General features: G+C 38.1%; 1 protein-coding gene across 1 annotated transcript in view; it reads right to left on the bottom strand.

Annotated features, from left to right (window-relative positions):
* Window positions 1–24,258, bottom strand: part of shisa9b (shisa family member 9b) — a 63,484-nt gene that overhangs the window by 22,161 nt on the left and 17,065 nt on the right. The window contains 1 exon segment of the mRNA XM_051713626.1: window positions 23,724–23,845. Within this exon segment, the coding sequence (XP_051569586.1) occupies window positions 23,724–23,845 (122 nt within the window).

The following is a 24,258-nucleotide window of genomic DNA, read 5'->3' as shown; positions in this document are numbered from 1 at the left end:
GGCATTGGTTTAGGGAAACGATGTCTGTTTTAATTTTAGACCACTATTGGTTAGGTTTAGGTTGTTTTAGTTTAGTAGGTACGTTTTACTCTTTAAAACATCCATCTAACATTCACCTTAAAAAACCTTGTCTGTAATAAGGCATGTAATTTTGTTTTGTTCATGAGACCAGGCTGTATGATACAGTTTGTGTGTGTGGAATATGGTACATGTAGGTAATTTAAGAGGCTTGCTTCACAGACAATGTGCTAGCTGTCAAATATTTGCTTTAAAAATAATTCCAATTTTATTATTATTGTTTTGCAAAGGAACCCAAAAAATTACAGAGCACAAACTGTGTTACTTGCAGCATCAAATTTGAAGTTTTCCTTTTTATATTCTTAACTTTTTGTGGGGGTAAAAAATGGAAAAAATGTAAAAAAATTTTTTTAAAAAACTGAAAAAATCATACAAGCACCCCCCCCCCAAAAAGTTACATTTCTCTCTATTTTAAGGTGATGAACAGTGGTGACGTAGTTAATTTTATACTATAATGAAGGCTTTGTTCACCTACACTTTGATATTGTTTCTTAAGTTTAGTGTAGCAATTTTTGTCATGCTTTTATACCCTTTCCAATCTTTCTTTCTTTTTTACAGCACTTTTTACAACATAAATCGTTTCAAAGCAGCTTTACAGAAAATTATGCAGTGACATGCTTGTCATGCCATGCCAATCCTTGTTTCTAGTTTTTTGAAGACTCATTATGTGACTGAACAACAAACTGCTAGCAAAGGACAGGGCGAGCTCTAACTTATTTTTGATTTCCTGATCTGCAGTAATCTGAATCATGACACTAAACTTCACACGTGGGCAGCAATCTTAAATTTAGAAATCCTCATCTGCATCCATCCATCTCTCTGCAGGAAATTTAGATGTAGTGTTGTGTTGTCAGTGGCCCTTTGGTTCAGGCAAAGTATACCTCACATGAGCTGTACAGAGGATGCTGTATGTAATGTCATCCAGACTCAAAGCAACTGCATACATTTGTTTTTTCTTTCATGAGACATTGAATGTGGCCCATCAGACTGATTGGATAGCACTGTGAATTTGGCATCAGGAGGTCGAAAGTTCTGCTAATGAAATTTGATCCAGTGCCCCATTGGCCAAAGCTGAAAGTGTTGTTGAAACATTAGCATGTGTGTGCTTTAGTTTCCAGGTGAAATGTCCACAGAAAGACACCAAAAGTGGGTTGTAAAACAAGTTATCCACAATTTTCACGGGCGGGGAAATTACCCATTATGCTTAGCGCGTACTCCCAACGCGGATACTACAGACTAACAGTTCGGAAATTATTCACATTACCAAGCATTGAAATAATCACTAATGATGATGGATCACTCCCTGTTTACAAAAATCTGTTTATGGATGCTTTCGATGGCAATTGCTGAATAAATAAGTACACAATCACACACATTTACATGGTAAAGTTACTATACTGGGCTCTCACGCTTTCTGCACACGCCCTGTGTGTGTGTGGGTGTGTGTGTGCGTGTGTGTAAAAGAGAGAGAGACACACAGATATTCAGCACGCAGAGAGAGAATTCACATTTATGATGCGCTAGATTTCACCGGGTTTTTTGTTCCACACACAATGTATGATGAAGATGATAGAAAGCACTGCAATATGAAAATGGACAATTCTGGGAATCTGAATCTGACCGCATGCTTTTTAAGGTCCAAAAAAGAGGACATGTACTTGAAAATAGGACGTATGGTCTCCCTAGCTTTCATTTAAAAATTAGCAGATTTGAGGGACATATCATTTGGAATTATCTGTCAGTGTTTTAAAAAAAATAGGCAAATAATGGAGAATTATGTTAATGCAACCTCTGCTTATTACATCTAGTGCGACTCAAAGTTTCAAGCACTGACAGCTTTTGGGTGGGTTTATTGTTGTAACTTCCATTTTCCAGTAATTTTTTAAACCACCTGTAGTTGTTATAACATTCTCTAACAGCACATATTCCTCAAGAGCCTCCAATGATTGGCATCACCAGTAATGTTTGTTTAGCTCTAGCGTACAATAACAACAACCAAGCGGAAGTGCGGAGCCTCCGAGAGGATGTAACTCGTCGTAATGGCGAAGGAAAAAGGTGGATATTGTAAATTATGTAATACAGTCAACTGCAATGCATATTTTTTATCAACCCTAAACCAAACCCCAACCCTAAATATAACCGTCAGTGGAGTAAAAAGGTTATTTTAGAGCAAGAATGCAATCTCCGAATTATGCTTTCCATTGTGTATTTACACATGATAACTTCCTGGATTCCACAGGACCAGAACCCGTGTCTCAGAGGTTGCTTGCACAACATGCCGCCAGTAGTGCTAGTAAGGTGATCATTGTTGAAATGATGCAAAAATGTCAGGTGAATATGGCGCTTGTCAGTAATTTGGCTGAATAGGGTTGATTTCAGGGTACATGAACATTCAGAAGCAACATGTCAGTTTCCTGTGTGTTCATGCTGGTTCCATTCATGAATAAATACCCTGTTTTTCAGACAGCTGAGAAAAATGTTAATGACACTGGCCCAAAGCATAAATCTACTTTCTCACTAAGAATGGCAAACTCTTCTTAATACACCCAGTGGAGAAAGGTGCCCTGCTTTGTCCCTTACAAGCTGACAAGGCCCTTGCCTTCCCCTTGGCAGGCCTGTTCACACCAAAAGCAAAAAAATTTAACTAATTGTCTTTTCACATCAGCAAAAAAAAAAAAAAAAAAAAAAAACTAAACAAAAGCCAAATTCCAAAAAATAAATAAATAAATAAAAAAATAGCACTCAAATTAACCTCAATGGCACCTCTGTGCTGCCATTTTGGCTCATGGGCACTTATTTACAGAAACTGTTTTTATTTTATTTTTTGTCAGTCACCTTAGCTGTAAATGCCATTATTATCTGCCACTGTCTGCTAATCATTTTCTGCCATCTACCAATCACAGAAAGCAACAAGAAAACCAATCAGCTAAGTAAACGCTGGATGAAGGACAAGCATGCAATATCACGACTGACTCATGTCAGTAATAAAAAAAAAAATAAAAAAAAACGTGTTATGCGTCTGACTCATATAATTTGAAAACTGTTCTACAATAGCAAAGTCACAGCAATAACATTTACATACAGGGACTTTTGTGACAAAAACATAAAATCTGAAAAAAGTTGGCTCTCAAAGTAGGTAAATATGTAATGTATAATGTTGTTAATTATTGTGGGGGCCTGGGTAGCTCAGCAAGTAAAGATGCTGACTACAACCCCTGGAGTCACGAGTTTGAATCCAGGGCATGCTGAGTGACTCCAGCCAGGTCCAGAGGGTAAAGTCACATGGGGTAACCTCCTCATGGTTGCTATAATGTGGTTCTCGCTCTCAGTTGGGCACGTGGTGAGTTGTGCTTGGATGCCGTGGAGAATAGCGTGAAGCCTCCACACGTGCTATGTCTCCGTGGTAACGCACTCAACAAGCCACATTATAAGATGTGCAGATTGATGGTCTCAGACACAGAGGCAACTGAGATACGTCCTCTGCCACCCAGATTGAGTCACTATGCCACCACAAGGACTTAGAGTGCATTGGGAATTGGGCATTCCAAATTGGGGAGAAAATGGGAGACATTTTTTTTTTTTTATAATTTTGTTCATTATTTACGTTGTTATCACATTTACTTAATATGGCATGTTCCATTCTGTTCAGTTTGTTTCATAAAGACTGGTTGGAGTACCCATGCTGAGTGGGGATAGCTCAAGAATTGCCCCTTAGAGGGTTCAAAACTGCAATCTCATGGTTGCTAGTCCAGTTGTATGATCACAAGACTACACCATCCCAGAATGTTCTGAACAAGTTGGCCTAGTTCCCCTGGTTTTCATCATCAGAACTGCAGTTGTACTGCAGACCCACTCTCTTCATAGAAGAATAACCCAATAAACAGGTTAAATAATAGTGTTTTGGTGAATCTTGCCTTGTGGCGGTTCTTGCTGTAAATATTTAATCTTCTTGCACTCCTTGAACCTAAGATAAGCCTATCACTTGCCTAAATACATTTTAAAGTTAAAGTGTGTAACATTTTAACATTATGTGTAACTGTCTAACATTATTTTAATAATGTTAAAAACACCCTGCCTAGCTCAATATGCAATATGCTTTATCCATCAGTTATCATATATGACATGATAAGCGAATGCAAGTCTCTCAAGCCATTTATTGTAACTAATCAGTGTTTCTCAAATAATAATTATGAAAGAATGCAATTTACTGAGGGATTATTGGCAGGATTTTTATTGAATTCTGTCTGTACCAAATTATAGCATGGTAGTGCCTCATGTGGTTATTATCCATAAATATTCAACACCATTTCCACTGTCTCAAATTCAATAAATATTAATGGACAGAGATTGGCACAGCATTGCCCATTGCTCACCCTCAAATACTCCCATTGTTATTACTCAGTACTACTGTGTGCTTCTGTGCTGCAAAAGGATTCACACTGTACACAGGCAGTCTTGAGAGACAGGCAAACCACAATTGGAAAAATTAGTAACAGCAGAAGCATGCTATTTGATTTTCAGTGAGCCACAACACAGTGAGCAGAGGGCAAACCATGGTAATTCAAAAATGTGAACCATTACATGTTACATGAAAGTAATGGAGTATTCAAAACACTTTAAAATTCCCATACAGCCAAGAAGTTGCTACAACCTTGTGAATACTTGTTCTGGTTGTCAAACTTAGTGAAACATGTCCATAGTTAATGTGATGAACAACACCTGTGTGAACTTCCAATATGATCACACGGGAAATCTACATGTTGATCTAGAAAGTTCATGTTACCTGAAATCAACCCCATTCATTCGAAATATTGACAAGCTCAATCCCCATCAGACCTTTTTACATTAATTCAGACATGATCACATTTCACTCTAGCACTACTGATAGCACATTGAGTGAGCAACTTCCTGGGTTCTGGTCCCTTGGGAACCAGGAAGTAATTGCGTTCACATAAACAATAGTAAGCATGATTCGGAGGCTGCCTTTTCCTATAAAATGTACTTTTTACCCAAATGATAGTTAGGTTTAGGGGTGGGGTTTGGGTTAGGGGGTAGGGTTGATAAAATATGCATTCCTGTTGACTGTATTACATCATTCACAACTTAAACTACAACTTCCTTTTGGTGCCATTCTGTGGACATTTCACCCGGAAACTGGAACTCAGACGTGACCATACATTCAACAGTAATTCCAGTTTCTGCCTCTAGGGACAGTGATTTTAACTTCTGTAATCACAGACTGATTATAGCAGACTTAACACATGCACTATGACCTTGGAAACCAGCTAGTTTAAAGTAACTGCAAAAAAAAAAAAAAAAAAAAAAGTTAATTTAGTCTTGATGAAAGCCCTTAAATTTATTTGCAGATGCCATGCACTTGGTTTGATATTTTGTAATCTAATTGCAATAAAATTCTTAATTTTTTAAGTATGTCTTAAGTGTTTAGGTAACGGGAGCCAGCTGGTATGTGATAGCTGTACGGTATGTGTAAACCTCACTCCCCTGGCCTCAAGAGGCACACTAGCGACTAATGCTAGGAGCTGTAGCCTCTAGCCTCCTCATTAGCATGCCTGCCTCCCATGCCGGAGACCCTGGTTTGAATCCTGCTTGGAGTGGGTTAAGCAGGACCAGTTACAGTGGTGCTGTGACCCGGATGGGAGTGAGGTTTAGTGGGGTGAGTGTAACAGGAGCCAGCTGGTATGTGATAGCTGTGTGGTATGTGTAAACCTCACTACCCTGGCCTCAAGAGGCACACTAGTGACTGACACTAGAGGCTGTAGCCTTTAGCCTCCTCGTTAGCACACCTGCCTCCCATGCAGGAGACACCGGTTTGAATCCTGCTCAGAGCGGGTTGAACAGGACTGGTTATGCTTACTGTACATACTTTTTATGGTCACTGTAACCCACATCCCCCAACTCACAAGAATACTGTCAGATACAATAAACAAATAACGGAAGTGCTATCTGAGTTTGGCTCAAGTGTGAGCTTTAATTAATAAGGAAAAAATGCATAATGAATAATGTTAATCTATTGAGTTATGTTTGGAGACAAGGCATAAGAGACAATAATGAGTGCATGTTATGTGTACATGGAAGCCAATTTAGTACTTAATGCATTACTTAATGCTTACATTAATAAATTCCCTGATCTGATCTGCACTGCCTCACACAAACCAAACACAGTAATAAATAGATTTTTTTTTCTCTCAGTAAATGTTTCAAACCCTCAGTCCCAAAACTTTGGAAGACGATGCTCTTGAGACTAAATTCTGCCACTGAAGAATGTAGACCAAAAAAGAAAAAAGTGGAGTGGAGTGGACCCATTTCTCATAGCATGTCATTCAGATTGGACTGACCCGCTTCAGGAATGTACATCACCACTGGGCTTACATTTTGACTGAGAGGAGGTGTTCTTCCATTCAGTCAATTACATGCTTTTAAAGTGAGAGGAAACACTGCTCCCAGCTTGACCACCAGTGGTAGAAAAAGAGGTCACACTGCCATAAGTGCTCCAGTTGCCATGGGAGGCTTGTGCCACAGAGAACAACAGGAACAGAAAGTAGCACTCGTGTGCCATTTGGGCACCTGTCAGCTGTCCAGTACACAGAAGAGCCAAATTATAGTTCTGCCAGGGGACAGAATGTTGACATTGTTACACCAGGTGAAATGCATGAATAAAAAGAACACCCAGATACATAGGCAAAGATAATTTAGTACAAAACATGCATTTGTTTTAAATCAACTAGTCGGTTGGTTTCCTGAATGACTAGTTGCCTAGATGGTCTTTAAGGAAAAGTTCACGATGTCATTTAATTGTTAGGCCGAATGTTAGTGTAACGGTAGCCAGCTAGTACATGCTGTGCAGTGTGTATAAACCTCAGTCCCCTGGCCTCAAGAGGCACACTAGCGACTTTTGCTAAGGGCTATAGCCTTTAGCCTCCACGTTAGCATGCCCACCTCCCATGCCGGAGACGCCGGTTCAGATCCCGTTTGAAGCGGATCAGGCAGATCCCGCTCTGAAGTGGTGCTCTGAACCGGATGGGAGTGAGGTTTAGGGGGTTGAGTGTAACTGAGCCAGCTGGTACGTGATAGCTGTGAAGTGTGTGACATATATTGCAACAGAATGCAGTGATTTTGGATTAGTTAGACAATTGCTGACATCACATTACATGCCATCTTAAAAGCACAATGCTCATAGCAGGACACTCAAAAAAAAAAAAAAAAAAAATGCCAGATGTGAAACAACAGCCAAAGATGTTCTTTAGTTCAAAGATAGTGCTATACAGAAATGGTTCTCAACCTTTTTGACCTTGATACCCCCAGCTATCCAAGACAATATTGAAGGGCCCACTGGATGGGAGTGAGGTTTAGGGTGGTGAGTGTAATGGTAGCTAGCTGGTCCGTGCTGTGCAGTGTGTGTAAACCTCAACCTTGACACTAGAGGCTGTAGCCTTTAGCCTCCTCGTAGGCGTGCCGGCCTCCCATGCCGGAGATGCCAGTTCGGATCCCATTTGTGCAAACTGAAACACTACTTCTAAAAATATAAAAACTATAAAAAGACAAAAAGAAAATCTACAACTAGATATAATACTTCCCCTGACTAAATCTTGACCCATAGCTAATTTTAAGTCTTGTGTGTTTTTATTTTGGGTAACTTTATCCATCATTTGTTGGGATTAGTTTAATAGCTTTGAAATAGGGCTTTCTTAAGTTACATTCTTTCAAATGTTATTCTATAATATGCTATTTTCTTCTGACAGTGCTGCCTTGTTTACAGACGAAGTGTATATTGATTTAGGCTTCGAATGTCCTTCTGTCAGTCTAACCATACTGTTTGGATACAAAGTGAAGGATGATTATTTTATGCTGTTTATGACGACTCTCATCTTGCATAACAATAGCAGCTTTTGTAAGATGTCATTATGCTACCAGAATAAATTACTGGACAAATACAGGAAACTATAGAATGTGACCAATATCCCACATTTTAAAAACATTGCAAAAAGTGACACCAAACAACTGTTAAATAGAAGATTGTAGAATCAGTCTAATTGATCTTCTCACCCCAACAGTATGCATGTCAAATGCTGTTGGCACACCAGTTTTGCATTACGACTTTTGTGTCTCATTTAAAAGCTTCAGACGAGTCATATGAACCACTTTTATGATATTTCTATGGTGCTTTTTTGTCATTGTGAAGCTTGACAAACTCAGACCCCATTCACTTACATTAACTGTATTTACATGGACACCAGAAAGAGATTATTGCGAGAAAGCTGCTTAAGGCTCTAATTTGGCGTATGCATTTACAAGAGCTGTGTTAGCGGAGTACTCTTTACTCCTGTATACATGCGGCTCAGTCAGTAAGCAGCCTTCTCCACAGCATCGTGCAACGATTGTGTATGTAACAAACATGGGATCCAAGGAAGACTTTGTTATTTTATTCTCTGTTGCTTCGCTTTATTTCCAGATCTTCAAGAGTTGTTGCTGTGTTTTGTTTGTTTTCTGAGCTTTCCATTGCGATCAGCAGCGGAATTGTGCTGCAATAGTGGGGTTTCACTCTTATGTAAAACTCTGGGATTGCCTCAATGTACTTGGGTGCATATACATGAATGTGAGGTACAGACAATATTTTGTGTATAAATGGGTAAAGTTTATAGTGTATGTGCTTTTCCCTCTGTACTCCCAGAAATGTTGAATTCTTTCCACTGTGTTGACTCGTTGTTGGTCTCCATTCTATGATGTTAGTTATCAGGTCTGTTCACACACATACGCACTGCTCAAATACCTGTAACAATGGTGCTTATATGTTTACATGACCACATAAGCTGCATTCTCCAGGAGAAACCCAGATGTGTTAAACCGCTTTCTCTTAATCCCTTAAGGGGCGCAAGGAAATCAGCGTTCTCCTTTACATGAAGTTTCAGAATGAACCGTTTTCTTAAGTGCATGTAAACATGGTCATAATATGAAAAAGAACACCCAGGATAGTCTTCAAAAATTCTCCTTTTGTGTTCCACAGAAAAAGAAGGTCATGCAGGTTCAGAACAACATGAGGGTGAAAAAAACTGATAATTTCCATTTTTGGGTGAACTATCCCTTTTAGGTTTAGCCAGGCTCTGTGAGAATTAACATAACATGAAGTGGGCAACTGCTTCTCTACAATCATCTATGGCTGTTTCCAGCTCAGGCAGTAGGAGTGTTTGACTGAGGGTGGGATGTATGAAGGTCTGCAGCAGTCCACCCCCCTATTGTGAAACAGCTCTCACAGAGCCAACCAGCCTGTCTCAGCTCTCTTCTTGTCAACAGTTGCTTTAGCAGTGTGAGCTCCATGCACACTCTGAAGAGCCAGACGTGCAATTCATGTCACAGCTCCAATCGGGGATTATTTATGTGTTTTGCTTGTTTTTGATGGTGTGCATCTTTTTTTCTAATTATAAAGTGTTAACTCGGAGCCTTACCGCCCTGGCGGTATGTGATCTGAGAAGTCCACACCATTGATTGCCAGTCATTGCAGCCTTCCACAGATGCCAATGATTTACATAGCCACCTACCTGTCAGCACGTCCACTGGCAGGAAATTAATTGATAATAATTTGAGGGAGGGGGGGCATTAGAGGGAAGAAGGATCTCTGTTTAAAAAGTTATAATTGATCTGCCTGCCAGGGCTCTACCTGTCCTTGCCTAAATTCATTATAAATCAATAACAATAATTTCAGCTGCGGGGGCGGTGCACTCATACTGTCCCCTGATATATCACAAACACTGTTTAGCACCATTATGTGGGACTGGGATTAAAAGACTCATGTATGGAGCAGTTAAACAGGAGTGGTCACTCATTTCTCAGCAGTGTTCAATTCCCTCAGTATGTGGAAGAGGCTCATAACACAATCCATTATTTGTCTATGCATCCGCTGCTGGAAAAAAGAGGTAATTTCAGCAAAAACAATTTGTGCATTTTAACTCTGCTGAAAAAATAAAAAATAAAATCTTAAACCAGTCTAAATTTGCTGGTCTTAGCTGGTTTAAGTTTAAGTTGGTCTTGATGGTCTCCCGGCTGACAAGTGCCCAAAGCCTCTCTAAAACTAGTAAACAGACCAGCCTCACCAGGCAGGGATAGTAGCTAAGACCAGCAAACCAACTTAGGCTGGTTTAAGGTGCTTTGTTTCAGCAGGGACAAGATGGTCAATTTTTCATTTTATTTATTTATTGGAATACGGTTGCAAGTTAGCTGGTTGGTTGGTGGTCAGAGATGGTCTGCCAGCTCAACCTTAGCCAGACCAGCTGGTAGCCCAACATACATACCATCTGGACCAGCTTGGACTGCATAATGACCAGCTTGAATCAACTAGAAACTAAGTAAAATCAGCTGAAGCTGATGGCCTAATGGCTCTACTCTCTGACTATTTCTCTTATTGTCTTCTCAATCACCTTGTTTCAATAGTATTTAAGAAAATTACGTTTTCTTTAAAATTAAGAAACTACTGTATGCATGTCTATCATGTTGAGGCTCTTATGTGTAATTTATGAGCATTTTCTGCTATACTAAATTGGCAATAAATCTCTGCATTTATGCATCTGGTAAAATGTGCTTGTGATCCCTTTATGATGGATTATTTTGCCATTTTTTCAGTCCAGCTGTGTTTTTTTAGAAAGAGGAAAAACAATGGTCAGCAAAAAAATGTCTATCTCCAAGGAAACAGCAGTGCAGCAAACCAGGTAACGCTGTCTGTGTAACTAAAACTGAACTCAAGGTCTTTTGACAGGAATATTCACTCCTAGTCAAATTTTATCAACTGTGTTTCTCCACTGTAAGAACAGGGCAGCACAGAATTATCATAATAAAGATTAGTCTATGCAATACACTTTAACTTAGCTGCAGTGTTTCGAACCCCACGGTATTTCATTTTGATTCATTTTAATGCTGCTGTCACCTCTAGCAGTAATTTAGTCCTTTAAGCTCTCTAAACATTCTAATGTTTAAACAGAAGACTGGACTTGATTAGATTTACTGGCACAGTAATGAATCACCGTTAGTTTCTTTGCCCAGCGGATTGCGAGTTTAAGCAGACCCTTATGAGTAAAACAGTGCTGTGCAAACATGAGCTATGGGGGTGAATTAATTATATATCACTTCTGTCACCTGTTCAGAAAACTACTCCTCACCCCCTCATACTCTCGAACGGTGCTGGTAAATGTGTGCAGTGTGGTGTGATGTGATGTTTGGGCCTGAGCTTCAGAGCAGAACTTTACGCTTTCCAGACTTACTAGCCAAAACCAAGTGGGCTGCCTACAAAAGAAGCATTTTAAGGCATCATAGGTACACTACCAACACACAGGCTGTTTCAAATGTAGGAATCGTAGTTATGCTGCCTCCTAAAATCCCTCTTTTTGGCCACATCTAAGTCAGCATCGCATTTATCCATTGTGGAGAATGCAATTCCAGAATGCACAGTAATGTTGCTTGTAAATATTCTTATGATGCATTTAAAGGTGCTTTCACACTAGCGCTTTTGGTGCGCACCTGGGGTCGAATGACGTCAAAATTCGGTTCATTTGGATAATGTGAACGCTGTTTTCCAAACTCGGGTGCACACTCGCAAAATGCACCCGGATCTGCTTGAAAAGGTGGTCTGGGGTACGGTTCATGTAAACTCGTTCGCTGCTGACATGAACACAATCGTACCAAATCGTGGAAGTGAACAGCTTGTGATGACGTATAATTTGTGTCTTTGCAGGCTCCCGATCGCAATTATTATGGTATAATGCACTTCTCCTACCTGCTTGTGTCCAAATACACCACCTTCAGAGAGCAGCTCACATTCTCTTGCAACGCATCCGCGGGCTCGCGGCAGACAAACGCTAATATTCTTCACATCATTGCACATTCAATGCATCTGTGGGAGACAAACACAAGTGTTGTTCTGTGCATGGCAAGTTTTTGTGGTAAATCCAAAGAGACAAACTTTAATACTTCGCTTGATACTGACGTCTTCTCGAGCTGTTACCTAGATACAGTGCTAAACAGCTGCCGCTTGTACTCACGTTGATGACGTAATCGGTCCGTGGTTCGGACCCAAAAAATATGATGTGAACACAGACCAGTGGGGGAAGGGGAAGGAAATGAACTCGGGTTCGGTCCAAGCAATCGAACCAAGTGTGAAAGCACCCGAAGTCATGTTGGAATGATTTCCAAGGACTTCCAAGGAGTCATTCAATACAAGAAACTACTGATAAACTATTGAACAGCTCAACTGAATAAAAATGAACTATTTTACCCAATATTTGTGAATGCTATGTATTTTTATTCTTACTAGAGCATCATGTTGACTCCAGAAAGGTGCCCTGGTCCTGACAGGCTGATAAAGTAGTTAGCTTAGCACCAAGCTAACATCAAACTCTACTAAAAACAACTGAGTTGCTGCCAATGTAGACCTTTTCAAATCAGTAATTTATGAGGTTCCATCTCTGTTAGGCTACTGCCTTAGAAGGCAGCTGCCTTTGTAGGCAGCGAGGCAACTCGCTAGGTTTTGGAACTGACCAGTTACGCTAGTTGATCTGTATGGTAATATAATATAGTGGTCGAGCAGTAATATTTAAAGATTTTGAGTCTTGTGGGTCTTGGACTGTAATATTCATGCTATTTTTTGTTTTCCCAGGCAGCACAGTGAACCAGGCGGCATAGAATTCAGTTTTGTGAAAACTAATGTTAATTGTGATTTCACGTCTGTGTGTTGTGGAACAGGGATGTTTTATTTTTATTTTTGGGCTTTGCCTCTCTATGAGATACAGTAGAGAGTGACAGGAAATTACTAGTAGAGACAGTATAAAGATGGGGAGGAATCACAACACTTATTATGGCAGCTGTAAAAATAATCGAAAGAGCCTTTCAATTATAAGAGCCTATCGCCATACTAGTAGTGTAACGATATAAAATGTTCACAACACAACAACCATCACAAAAAAATACTGCGGTATCACGGTAATAAGGTGCTTTGCTAAAATTATTACAAAAATACAGCAACGAGTCGTCTGACTAGATGATGGCCCAGGATGTGATGTTGGGGCATTTTATGGATGAATAAATAAATGCATTTGAAATCTTTATAGTTTGTTGATGTCGTCCCTAACTGATTTTTGAAATGCATGCAACATTATAAATTATAATACATAGGCTTATGTATGACATTTTTTTGTCCAGGTATTTCTCATTAGGTGCACCGTGTGAATGAAGGAAAAACAATTCTAAGTGAAATGGATAAAATTATGCATAATGCTGTTTTGAAATATAATAGTAATGGTAAGACCAGAAAAAATCCTCATCATCTTGTTCTCCCCCTGATAACATTAAAACCACTTTTTTTCTACTGTGCTCTTTGCATATTTTCACACAATATACAGATTTACATTAGAGAGAAAAAAAGAATTTCTATAATTTTTGGAACACACAGTTTGTCTCGCGCATCCACAAGTGTCTGACTGACAAGTTTTTAAAAACGTTTAACTATTTAGATGCAGTAGACCTACCACTTCACTGGTGTTCGCGTTTCATACCTTTGTTGGATTCGTGGCTGTGGGTGACCTTGTTGAGCTATGATGGTTATTAAATTCCACCATACAAAGAGTGCAAAAGACATGTCCTGTCCCGTGCGTGCACACACACACACACACACACACACACAAACACACACACGTGCACGCGCGGGTGAGTGAGTAAGCGAGAGGCTGAGAAAGAGGGAGGGAGCTGCATTTCTGCTCCGATGTTGATTAGCTCTGATTCCAATGTTTTATAAAGTATCCATTTGTCATACTTGAGTAAAAGTAAAGATACCTTCATGGAAATTGACTCAAGTAAAAGTTAAAGTAGCTCATGAGAAAACGACTTAAGTAAAACTATTAAAGTAACTGATATAAAATTTACTTAAGTATCAAAAGTACAGGTAAATTGCATAAATTATGAAGCAGTTCATTAAACCCATGGCAACTTATTTGATTGGTGGTGCTCATCATTTACTCACCCTCATGCCATCCCAGATGTGTATGACTTTCTTTCATCTGCTGAATGCAAACAAATATTTTAGAAGAATATTTCAGCTTTATAAGTTAATTCAGTGCAAGTGAATGGTGGCCAGACATTTCAAGCTAAAGTTATCCATACTACTACAGTGGTTAAATCCATGTCTTCTGAAGCGATTCAGTTGGTTTTGGGTGAAAACAAACCAAATTGTTACTAATTTTCACTGTATATCTTGCCATTGCAATCTCTAGGCACGATCATGATTTCAAGTTTGAATTCACTTTCTAGTGTTTGACGCATGCGCAGAGCCCTAGGTGGCGCTATAGGAAGTGTAATTGAACTTGAAATCCTGATCGCTAAGAAGACTGCTAATGTCAAAATTTATAGTTGAAAAAGGAGTTATATTTTGGTCTATTCTCACCCAAAAACCAATTTCATCCATTCAGAAGACATTGATGAAACCACTGGAGTCTTATGGATTACTCTTATGCTGCATGTATGTGCTTTTTGGAGCTTCAAAGTTCTGGCCACCATTTAGTTACATTGAATTGACCAAGATAACAGCAATATTCTTCTGTAAATCTTTTTTATGTTCTGCAGAATTTTTTTTAAAGTCGATCGAATGAGGGTGAGAAAATTATGAAAGAATTTTCATTTTTAAACGAACCATCCCTTTAATGGTACATTCAAGTCACATCAGAATGATCATATTTATGGGATTATGGGGCCAATAAGCAACCACCCAGCAACCACACAGAACACCCTGGCAACTGCATAGCAATGTGTTGAAACACAGTTAAAACAACTTAACAGCATAGCAACAACCTAACAACCACCTAGAACACCCTGTCAACTGCAAAGCAATGTGCAAAAAACACAGAAAACAATTTAGCAACAACATATTAACAACCTGGCAACCATATACTGTAGCAATGCACACAGCAGAGATCACATTGATAATTGCATAGCATGCCCTAGCAACCATCCAGAAAACCCTAGTTACCACATACTGTAGCATAAATATGCTACAAAGCAAATATAACACTTTAGCAACCACCAGAAAACTAGTTTTGCTTCGGCAAAGACCAATCTTCATAAAATATCAAAATAAATATTGTTGGACATTTTCATGAGCGCTGGTAATTATTCATGCAAATTATATCTTGTTTAAATGTAAAATGTGAACACATGTGTTTGACTTTTATATGAACAGGTCTCCTGGAAAGGCGGGAGACTGATCAAACATAACTTCATTATTTCACAGCTTTCATAATGTTTAAACATAAACTTATACATTTAATTAGTCGGAAAAATTTTTTTTTAACTCACACGCAGTTTCTTGCCTTCTCCAGAGGAGACGACACGTAATCTGGAGCTTACTTTGCTTGTGATTTTGATTCAGATTCATGATCGCAAAACGAATCATTCAGACCGCTTTTTGAATCTTTTTGTTCAGTTAAAAGGAATACAATTTAAAAGATTCTACTCAAATGATTCTTTCAACGAATCACACATCACTATCACCTATCTGCATACATTTTGCACGTACTGCTGTTATTTTTTTGCGGTGTTCAGTCGCAAAAGTAACTAAAGGGTCTGGAGAAATTTATCGGAATAAAAGTATCAATTTTCTCTTCAAAATGTAGTAAAGTGAAAGTAAAAGTCCAAAGAAATATTTATACTCAAGTAAAGTACAAATATTAAAAAACTGTACTTAAGTACAGTAACGAAGTATTTGTATTTCATTACTATACACCTCTGTCCGATTCCGATCACAAGTTTACAAATTGGGTGCCTACAACATTGATGATGCCTTGTGGGTCTTTTAAATAACTACAATATTCCCAGACCATGGACATCAGCCGCTTAGCGGAGGGAAATAAAGGCTCAGGCTATGACATTTCAGTGTGCTGCGCTCTCTCTGCCGTGCAGTTCACATGTGTGGCTTTTCAAATGAAGTGACAGTTCAGTGAAACAGGAGACATACGTCGCAATTTAGAGATTTATTTTATCAAGTTTATATGATGCTGTGTAAATGTAGCCAATTCTCTCTTAAATTAACTGATATTTACAATAGAAACTTGCATTCCTTTATTTGGATTTTAGAAAGAAAAAAATCGAATACCGTGAATGCAATACTGTAAATTATAAATGTCAACGGTTTGATAACCATCTCTTTTTGAAACTGTGGTATACCGTGAAACTGTGACACCATTACATCCCTATGCCCAGTGGTGTAGTAGTGTCTGAAGAGGTGGGCATACTGTGAATTTATTTATTTATTTATTTTTTTTTTTTTTTATAAAATAAAATAAAACATGCACCCGGTCTCTAAAATTCATATATTTACATTTATATACAGTACATAAGTAAAATGTGTAAGAAATATATATATATATATATATATATATATATATATATATATATATATATATATATATATATTATTATTTTTTATTTTATTTTTCATTAAAAAAAAAAAAAGAATATTGGCTGTTGTAATTATAGTCCCACATGAACATGAAAATGTATATCAGGGTAAGTTTTTTTATTGCATGGTGTACAGTTCACTTCTAAGAACCATGGTATGGTAACTTGATGTTAAATATGTATTTAAATTAATAGGTGTCATTAATGTTCCTTTCAATAGATTACTATGAAAATTGTCAATACTTTATAATTACAAGGGCCTGGGTAGCTCAGCGAGTACTGACGCTGACTAGCACCGCTGGATTCACGAGTTCAAATCCAGGGCATGCTGAGTGACTCAAGCCAGGTCTCCTAAGCAACCAAATTGGCCCGGTTGCTAGGGAGGGTAGAGTCACATGGTGTAACCTCCTTGTGGTCGTGATTAGGTGTTCTGGCTCTCAATGGGGCATGTGGTAAGTTGTGCGTGGATCACGGAGAGTAGCATGAGCCTCCACGTGCTGTGAGTCTCCACGTTGTCATGCACAGTGAATTAAAAAAATAAAAAAATAAATTAAAATAAATAATAATTACTCTAATTAATAAACAAATACATACATAATACGCAATAAACTGTTAAGCATTGTATAGCTAATATGAGTGTAGTAATGTTCACGTTAATACATTATCTAGAATTACCATATGAAGTTAAAATCTCTGAACAATTAGTTTCTTGTTCACACCAGATTTGAATTTCTTATTAATTTAAGCAAATTGCACGTGTTTTGGCACATGTGTGCAAAAGAGTAATGCAATTGTCTTCAATTTGCACAATAACTAAATGCACATAGCTTGCTGAACAAAACTGATGAGTTGATTCTCAGTGAATTTGTCATACTCTTCACAACTTCTAAACATTCTTTCATCGTGTGAGCCATAACATGCAAAATGATCCATTCAATTATCAAAATGTATCAGACATACATGTATATTCCATAAATATCTCTGACATGGAATGTTTGTGATGTCTGCTAAGTCTCTGGCCAGACCAACAAGAGCAACAGGATGTCCACCAAGAAGAACTTATGGGTACAATTTACTGTTTTTCACAGAACTACTGCAGGTTTTTCATTTTGTGGCAATTTTCTGTTCACTATATATGACTTTACATGTAAGAAATGTGAAAAATGGACATGCAAATGTGAATTTTCCATTCACATGTAACACATTGCTACAAAAATAAATGTACTGTATACATACAAATGTGCATATCCTTTTTCTGTGTACTACAGGATTGTACAGTATTGACTTTTCCCAGTAAACTTTTACCTACTGTTGAAATCGGTATCTAAAAAGCTCAGTGTGATACACAATAGTATTCAGCTAGACAAAACTGACATTCTTGTATAGTACAGTTAGCATGGTGCCATGGTGAAAAAACATTTTGACCAGTACGGCTCAAACGATGACAAAAAAACTTTTCATTTTGGTGGCATTGGCCAATTTACTGACACAATAACTAGGTTTTGAAGCATTAATTAAATGTTTTGGGTGAGTTATTTTATTTTGCAGACATGCAATAGAGTTGTGATGTCCCATAAAACAGTTGAGACAATTGCACTTACAGTTTAGGGACTGTTAAGACTGTTTCAAAAAATGAGCCAAAGCAACTGAGAAAAACTGTAATGGTTATTTGTTTTATTTGTGTACTATAATGTGCTTTTCTGTGTACAGTGAAATTGTTTTCCTAGTTAGAAATATAAATTGAAATTATTTGATATCACAAGAAAAAGGCACCACGGACAGCAGTAAAAGGCAAAAAAAAAAAAAAAAAAAAAGGGACACAGTTGTCCAGCATCTGCGAAGAGCATCAAAAACTAGCACTTGTGCAAAAAAATGCAGTATTTTCAGTTTCACATTTAATTGCATAAGTTAGATTTAAATGTATATATTTACATTTAGCTGAGAAATACATTTACAGCGCAAATTATGGTTACTCGAGGGATGCTTGTGCATTAGCATTAGATGCTGGAAATGTCCCGCCCCTTACTGAAATGGAAAATATGACTGGTTAGCAAATATACAATCACGTTTGAAATGAACGTTCTGATTGGGGGATCAGCTAAGTCGGACTGTCTGTCTTGCCTGTGCCATTAGTTGCACTCCCATAGCTCCCTGCGCATTTAGAGAGAATCTCTGTACACATTTTAAAAATAAAATAAAAAACACAATTCACTCACCGGTGCTTCGGCATAGCGTTAGTAGATTAAAAGTTCCAAGTCAAAAGCCTACTCTGTGTTCTGGCGGCCATAAGTATCATCACTTATTTTTATGCCCTAGACTACACTACTGCCTATGTCATACTGGCAAAGACATTGGTCTTCAACCTTTTTCAGGCCAAAGAGCCCATGGTGGATAGAGAGGCGGAGAAGGGACCTCCTGCTATAAACTTTATAAAATTGAGTGTTGCATTTTAATCCTGGTCAATAAAAATAGGCGTAGGGTACCATTTTAATATTTTTACATACTTTATAACATTAAATTTTCAATGGCATTAAAAAATAACTATTGATGTACTTTACCAGCTAGACCAGCAACAAACAAGCATAAACTAGCATAGACCAGTATAGGAATTGCAAGGTGGTTATGCTGGTCTTTTTGGGATGGAAGAAAGAGGGGGAATGGGATCAGGACACATTGCAGGCCAGACTCGAAACTGCATCACCCACATGAGCACAATGGCTCAATGTGTCAGGAGCCTGTGTACCAAATTAAACAGCTCTGACACATTTGAACGTTTTCAAAGTTTCTACTCACCATTGTATACATTCCTGAATGGCACAGTTCTTGACTTTTCTCTTCCTTACTTCATTTACACTGGCATCCAAAAGTTTGGAATAATGTACAGATTTTGCTCTTATGGAAAGAAATTGGTACTTTTATTTATCAATGTGGCATTCAACTGATCACAATGTATAGTCAGGACATTAATAACGTGAAAAATTACTATTAAAATTTTTTTTTAAACTACTTCAAAGAGTTCTCATCAAAAAATCCTCCACGTATGTCAATGACAGCTTTGCAGATCCTTGGCATTCTAGCTGTCAGTTTGTCCAGATACTCAGGTGACATTTCACCCCACACTTCCTGTAGCACTTGCCATAGATGTGGCTGTCTTGTCGGGCACTTCTCACACACCTTTCAGTCTAGCTGATCCGACAAAAGCTCAATGGGGTTAAGATCCATAACACGCTTTTCCAATTATCTGTTGTCCAATGTCTGTGTTTCTTTGCCCACTCTAACCTTTTCTTTTTGCTTATCTGTTTTAAAAGTGGCTTTTTCTTTGCAATTCTTCCCATAAGGCCTGCACCCCTGAGTTTTCGCTTTACTGTTGTACATGAAACTGGTGTTGAGCGGGTAGAATTCAATGAAGCTGTCAGCTGAGGACATGTGAGGTGTCTATTTCTCAAACTAGAGACTCTGATGTACTTATCCTCTTGTTTAGTTGTACATCTGGCCTTCCACATCTCTTTCTGTCCTTGTTAGAGCCAGTTGTCTTTTGTTTTTGAAGACTGTAGTGTACACCTTTGTATGAAATCTTCAGTTTTTTTGCCATTTCAAGCATTGTATAGCCTTCATTCCTCAAAATAATGATTGACTGATGAGTTTCTAGAGAAAGCTGTTTCTTTTTTGCCATTTTTGACCTAATATTGACCTTAAGACATGCCAGTCTATTGCATACTGTGGCAACTCAAAAACAAACACAAAGACAATGTTAGGCTTCATTTAACGAACCAAATAGCTTTCAACTGTGTTTGATATAATGGCAAGTGATTTTCTAGTACCAAATTAGCAATTTAGCATGATTACTCAAGGATAAGGTGTTGGAGTGATGGCTGCTGGAAATGGGGCCTGTCTAGATTTGATCAAAAATGACTTTTTTCAAATAGTGATAGTGCTATTTTTTTACATCAGTAATTTTCTGACTTTACTTTGTGATCAGTTGAATGCCACTTTGGTGAATTAAAGTACCAATTTCATTCTGAAACAGCAAAATCTGTACATTATTCCAAACTTCTGGCCGACAGTGTATATAACCTTATTTAAAACAACAGGACCAAGCCAAGCCCAGGTCCCAGTGTGCCACCAGTCAGCAGTTCTCCAGTAAACACTTTAATGGGTTTCTGGCCTTAGAGCCTTAAATGTGAGTCGTGCAGAAGTTTGCACTGTTTTCCCCAGTCTATTCAGTGAGATGCCTCAGTTCCCTGCAGACATCACTTCTCTCATAATGTTATTTCTCCCCTGTGTTCACTGAGACAGCTCTTTAGAGGAGCAACACCTGCGTGTCGCTTTGCTTTGCTCTGTTGCACTTTCAGCAGCAAGCTCAATCACTCAGCCGGCCTGTTAACATACATTCCCCATTGCCTCTCAAGTGTTGTTGCAGAAAAAACACGGGTATGCACTACAGATTTCACTCACCCTGGGTTTGCCCAGGCAGCTATCTTTAAATGCTCAATTTGTTTTCTTTCCGTCAAATCCATTTTTTCCATCTCAGAAAGCAAGCATAAACCAATGGAAACCACAAGCATGCTTTCTGCATTGCAGTAACCGCTGAATATCAACAAAGAGCTTCAAAAATGCAAAAATAACTCTACAATCCTTATGTCCACAAAGGAAACGTTCATATGTATGACTTGCTTTCTTCTGTGGAACACAGGAGTTTTTATAGAGGAATGTCCAAGATGCTGTTCTGATTAAAGTCAATGAAAAGTCAACTCAATGAAAATCAATGATGACCAAGACTGTCAAGCAAGATTTTCAGTGAATAACCACTCAATTTCAGTCTGTTCCTCAAACTATTGTATGTCTCCAGAAGACTTGGAATATAGTGCACAAGTCATATAGACTACTTGTATGGTGCTTTTTGTCCTTTTTAGAGCCTGACAGCCTCTGATTCCCCTCCACTTTCTTTGTATGGAAAAGGGTGTTCCAAAGTTGCATGGATTTGATAGGACATGATGGTGAATAAATTATGATTGAATATTCATTTCTGGGAAACGTTTCCTTTAGCAACAGTTGTGAGACCACTGAATTAAAATATACAGTAATATACAGTAAAAGACACCAGATTTATTACAGCAATTCAGTTACATGTAACAGCTTTGCCAGGCTCAACAAAAAATGTTGCATGAATGCATGAAACACATGGGTTACAAAAAGAGCATATGACATCTGCTACAGCTGCTTCTCTTATATCATTAAGAGGGTTTAAAATAAAGTGTAACTGTTTGACTTGACAACAGGCATATTGATCTAAACATCTGAAAGACAACTGGGAAACAGATCAAGAAATCTGTCAGTGCCATGGCAACACTGTGACATGTCACAAGACAATCTTTGTAAAGCAGCGCTGTCTGTGGGCTGAGGTTTATTGAATTAGACTTCCTAGCTTATAATATTTCATTTGAATCATTATTTACTCTACTCAACTGTTATTTTTTTAATGTCAAATGTCTTTTGGTACTTGGAATAAGGCTAAATCAAAATGGGAAACACATACAATATTTACAGTCTACAGTAGTGCTGGAAAGGCAATCTCTGATCATTTTAGCCTCAGCTAAATTGAAGGCAGTTACTCGATATAAAAAAGATGTTTATAGAACTGTTATATAAAAGCAATATCATTAAATATCAGCAGGGTTGGGGAGTAACGGAATACATGTAACGGGAATACGTATTTAAATATTTTAATATAAGTAACTGTATTCCACTACAGTTACAGATTAAATCATTAGTATTCAGAATACAGTTACATTCAAAAAGTATTTTGATTACTGAAGAGATTACTTTGCATTTTATTGTCATTTGTTTCATTCAATATTTAGTCCTTTCAGATGGAAAACATTTATACATATAAATGATGTGATCCAAAGTGCATTTGAACATTAGTGAAACACTTTCTTATGATGTGTTACATTCATACGAGCAGACAGAGAAGTAAGTCTGAAGTAAGTTTGGAGCACAAGAAATAGAAATAAACCTTGTGTAAATTGTCAGCTTTACGCTAAGCTAAAATGCTATTTCTAGCCATTTTACATGCATGTTACCAGGCACGATCATATTTTTTTATCAAGAAAATTCATGTTGGATCATAATTTCTTTTTCTAGTAAGACCTTTGATATTAGGGCAAAAATCATATTCTTGATAATAATTTTTGTATTGTTTTCCTGTAAAAATATATAAAAATCCTTAAAACAAGATCAATTTGATTGATCTTGTTTTAGAAACAACACTGCATAAGATATTTAGGTTTTTCAGAGAATGTATTTTTAACGTGTATTTTGTCTTACTGTACTGGCAGAGTTTTTATAGTCAAAACTAGTGAAAAAATCTACTAGTGCTGATGAAGTAATCCAAAGTATTTAGAATATGTTACTGACCTTGAGTAATCTAACGGAATACGTTACAAATTACATTTTACAGCATGTATTCTGTAACCTGTAGTGGAATATATTTCAAAAGTAACCCTCCCAACCCTGAATATCAGCAATACTGAATATCAGAGATTAGCACACTAGCCAAAGTAAAACTAAGTGCTGGGAATATTTAAAGTGATAATTGGCCAATCCTTATATTTTCCTACACATTTGCATTATATGCAAGAAATAACAGCATGAGTGAGATTAAGAGAGAGCGAAAAAGCGAGAGATAGAGAGAGAGAGAGAGAGAGAGAGAGTGAGAGAGAGAGTGTTTGTGTGTGATGGAGTGTGTGTGTGTATGTGTGTGTGTGTGTGTGTGTGTGTGTGTGTGTGTGTGTGTGTGTGTGTGTGTGTGTGTGTGTTTGTGCTTGCTGTGTGTGCTTGCTGTGTGTGTTCGTCAGCCTCTTAGCCTCTGTTAATTACTATCTCAGCAAGTTAAATGATCACTATAGACGCAAATGCTATTGCAGCCCACCGGACACGCCAAAAATGGGCTTCTGTAACAACTTCCCCTGTTCTCAGTAGGAGTTGAATCAAGCAGGCGATGATATTTACTGATGAATAGCCATAGGATCTCACAGCTGCTTCTCTGGGGTGAAGAAGATGCATCTGCTATGACTGGTTTGTCAGAGTGGAGAATGTTTTCCAGAGTTCAGTACAGGCAAGCTAACCTGAAAAGCTTAAGCGGCATGGATTTAACCTGTTTTGTATCAATTCTGATGGTAATGAGCAGCTGTACTTACGTAAGTTGTTTCCTGTTGCTCTGGCCTGCATGTTCTCAAAGTGTTGTCCATGCACAGCCATACTCTCCTCCCTCTCTGTGTGTTCTCCTGGAGCGGTCTGGCGCATCACCTGGGCCAGGGCTCTGTGGAGATATACATTTCTCACTCATCTTACAAAAGACAATGGATTGATGTAAAGTAATGTAATGCAGTGTCTCTCAAATGGTGGGTTGCAGGTCTGTTCCGATAGGGTCACGGACAGCAGGGGGAAAAACAGTGCTAAATGCAAATAATAAAGTGCAACTAACCATTTAATCGTATGTAATTAGGAAAGCAAAATTAATAGATCCATGTGGCCATGCGGCCATCAAACACTACAGTGTTTTAGTGAAAATTCATCTGTCACTTGGTAGAAGCTAGTCAAATTAGGAAAATGTCATCCACTTATCTTTAAAACCATGAACAAATCTATGTAAAATAAAAGAGAAAAACAACACAGAATACATTAAATACAGGATACTTTTGGTATTGTGTTGAATCAACACTTGATGTCCAA

Source organism: Myxocyprinus asiaticus, chromosome 13, assembly GCF_019703515.2.
Source record: "Myxocyprinus asiaticus isolate MX2 ecotype Aquarium Trade chromosome 13, UBuf_Myxa_2, whole genome shotgun sequence".
In the NCBI taxonomy this organism is placed as follows: Eukaryota; Metazoa; Chordata; class Actinopteri; order Cypriniformes; family Catostomidae; genus Myxocyprinus; species Myxocyprinus asiaticus.
This window is presented reverse-complemented; position numbering and strand designations above follow the sequence as displayed.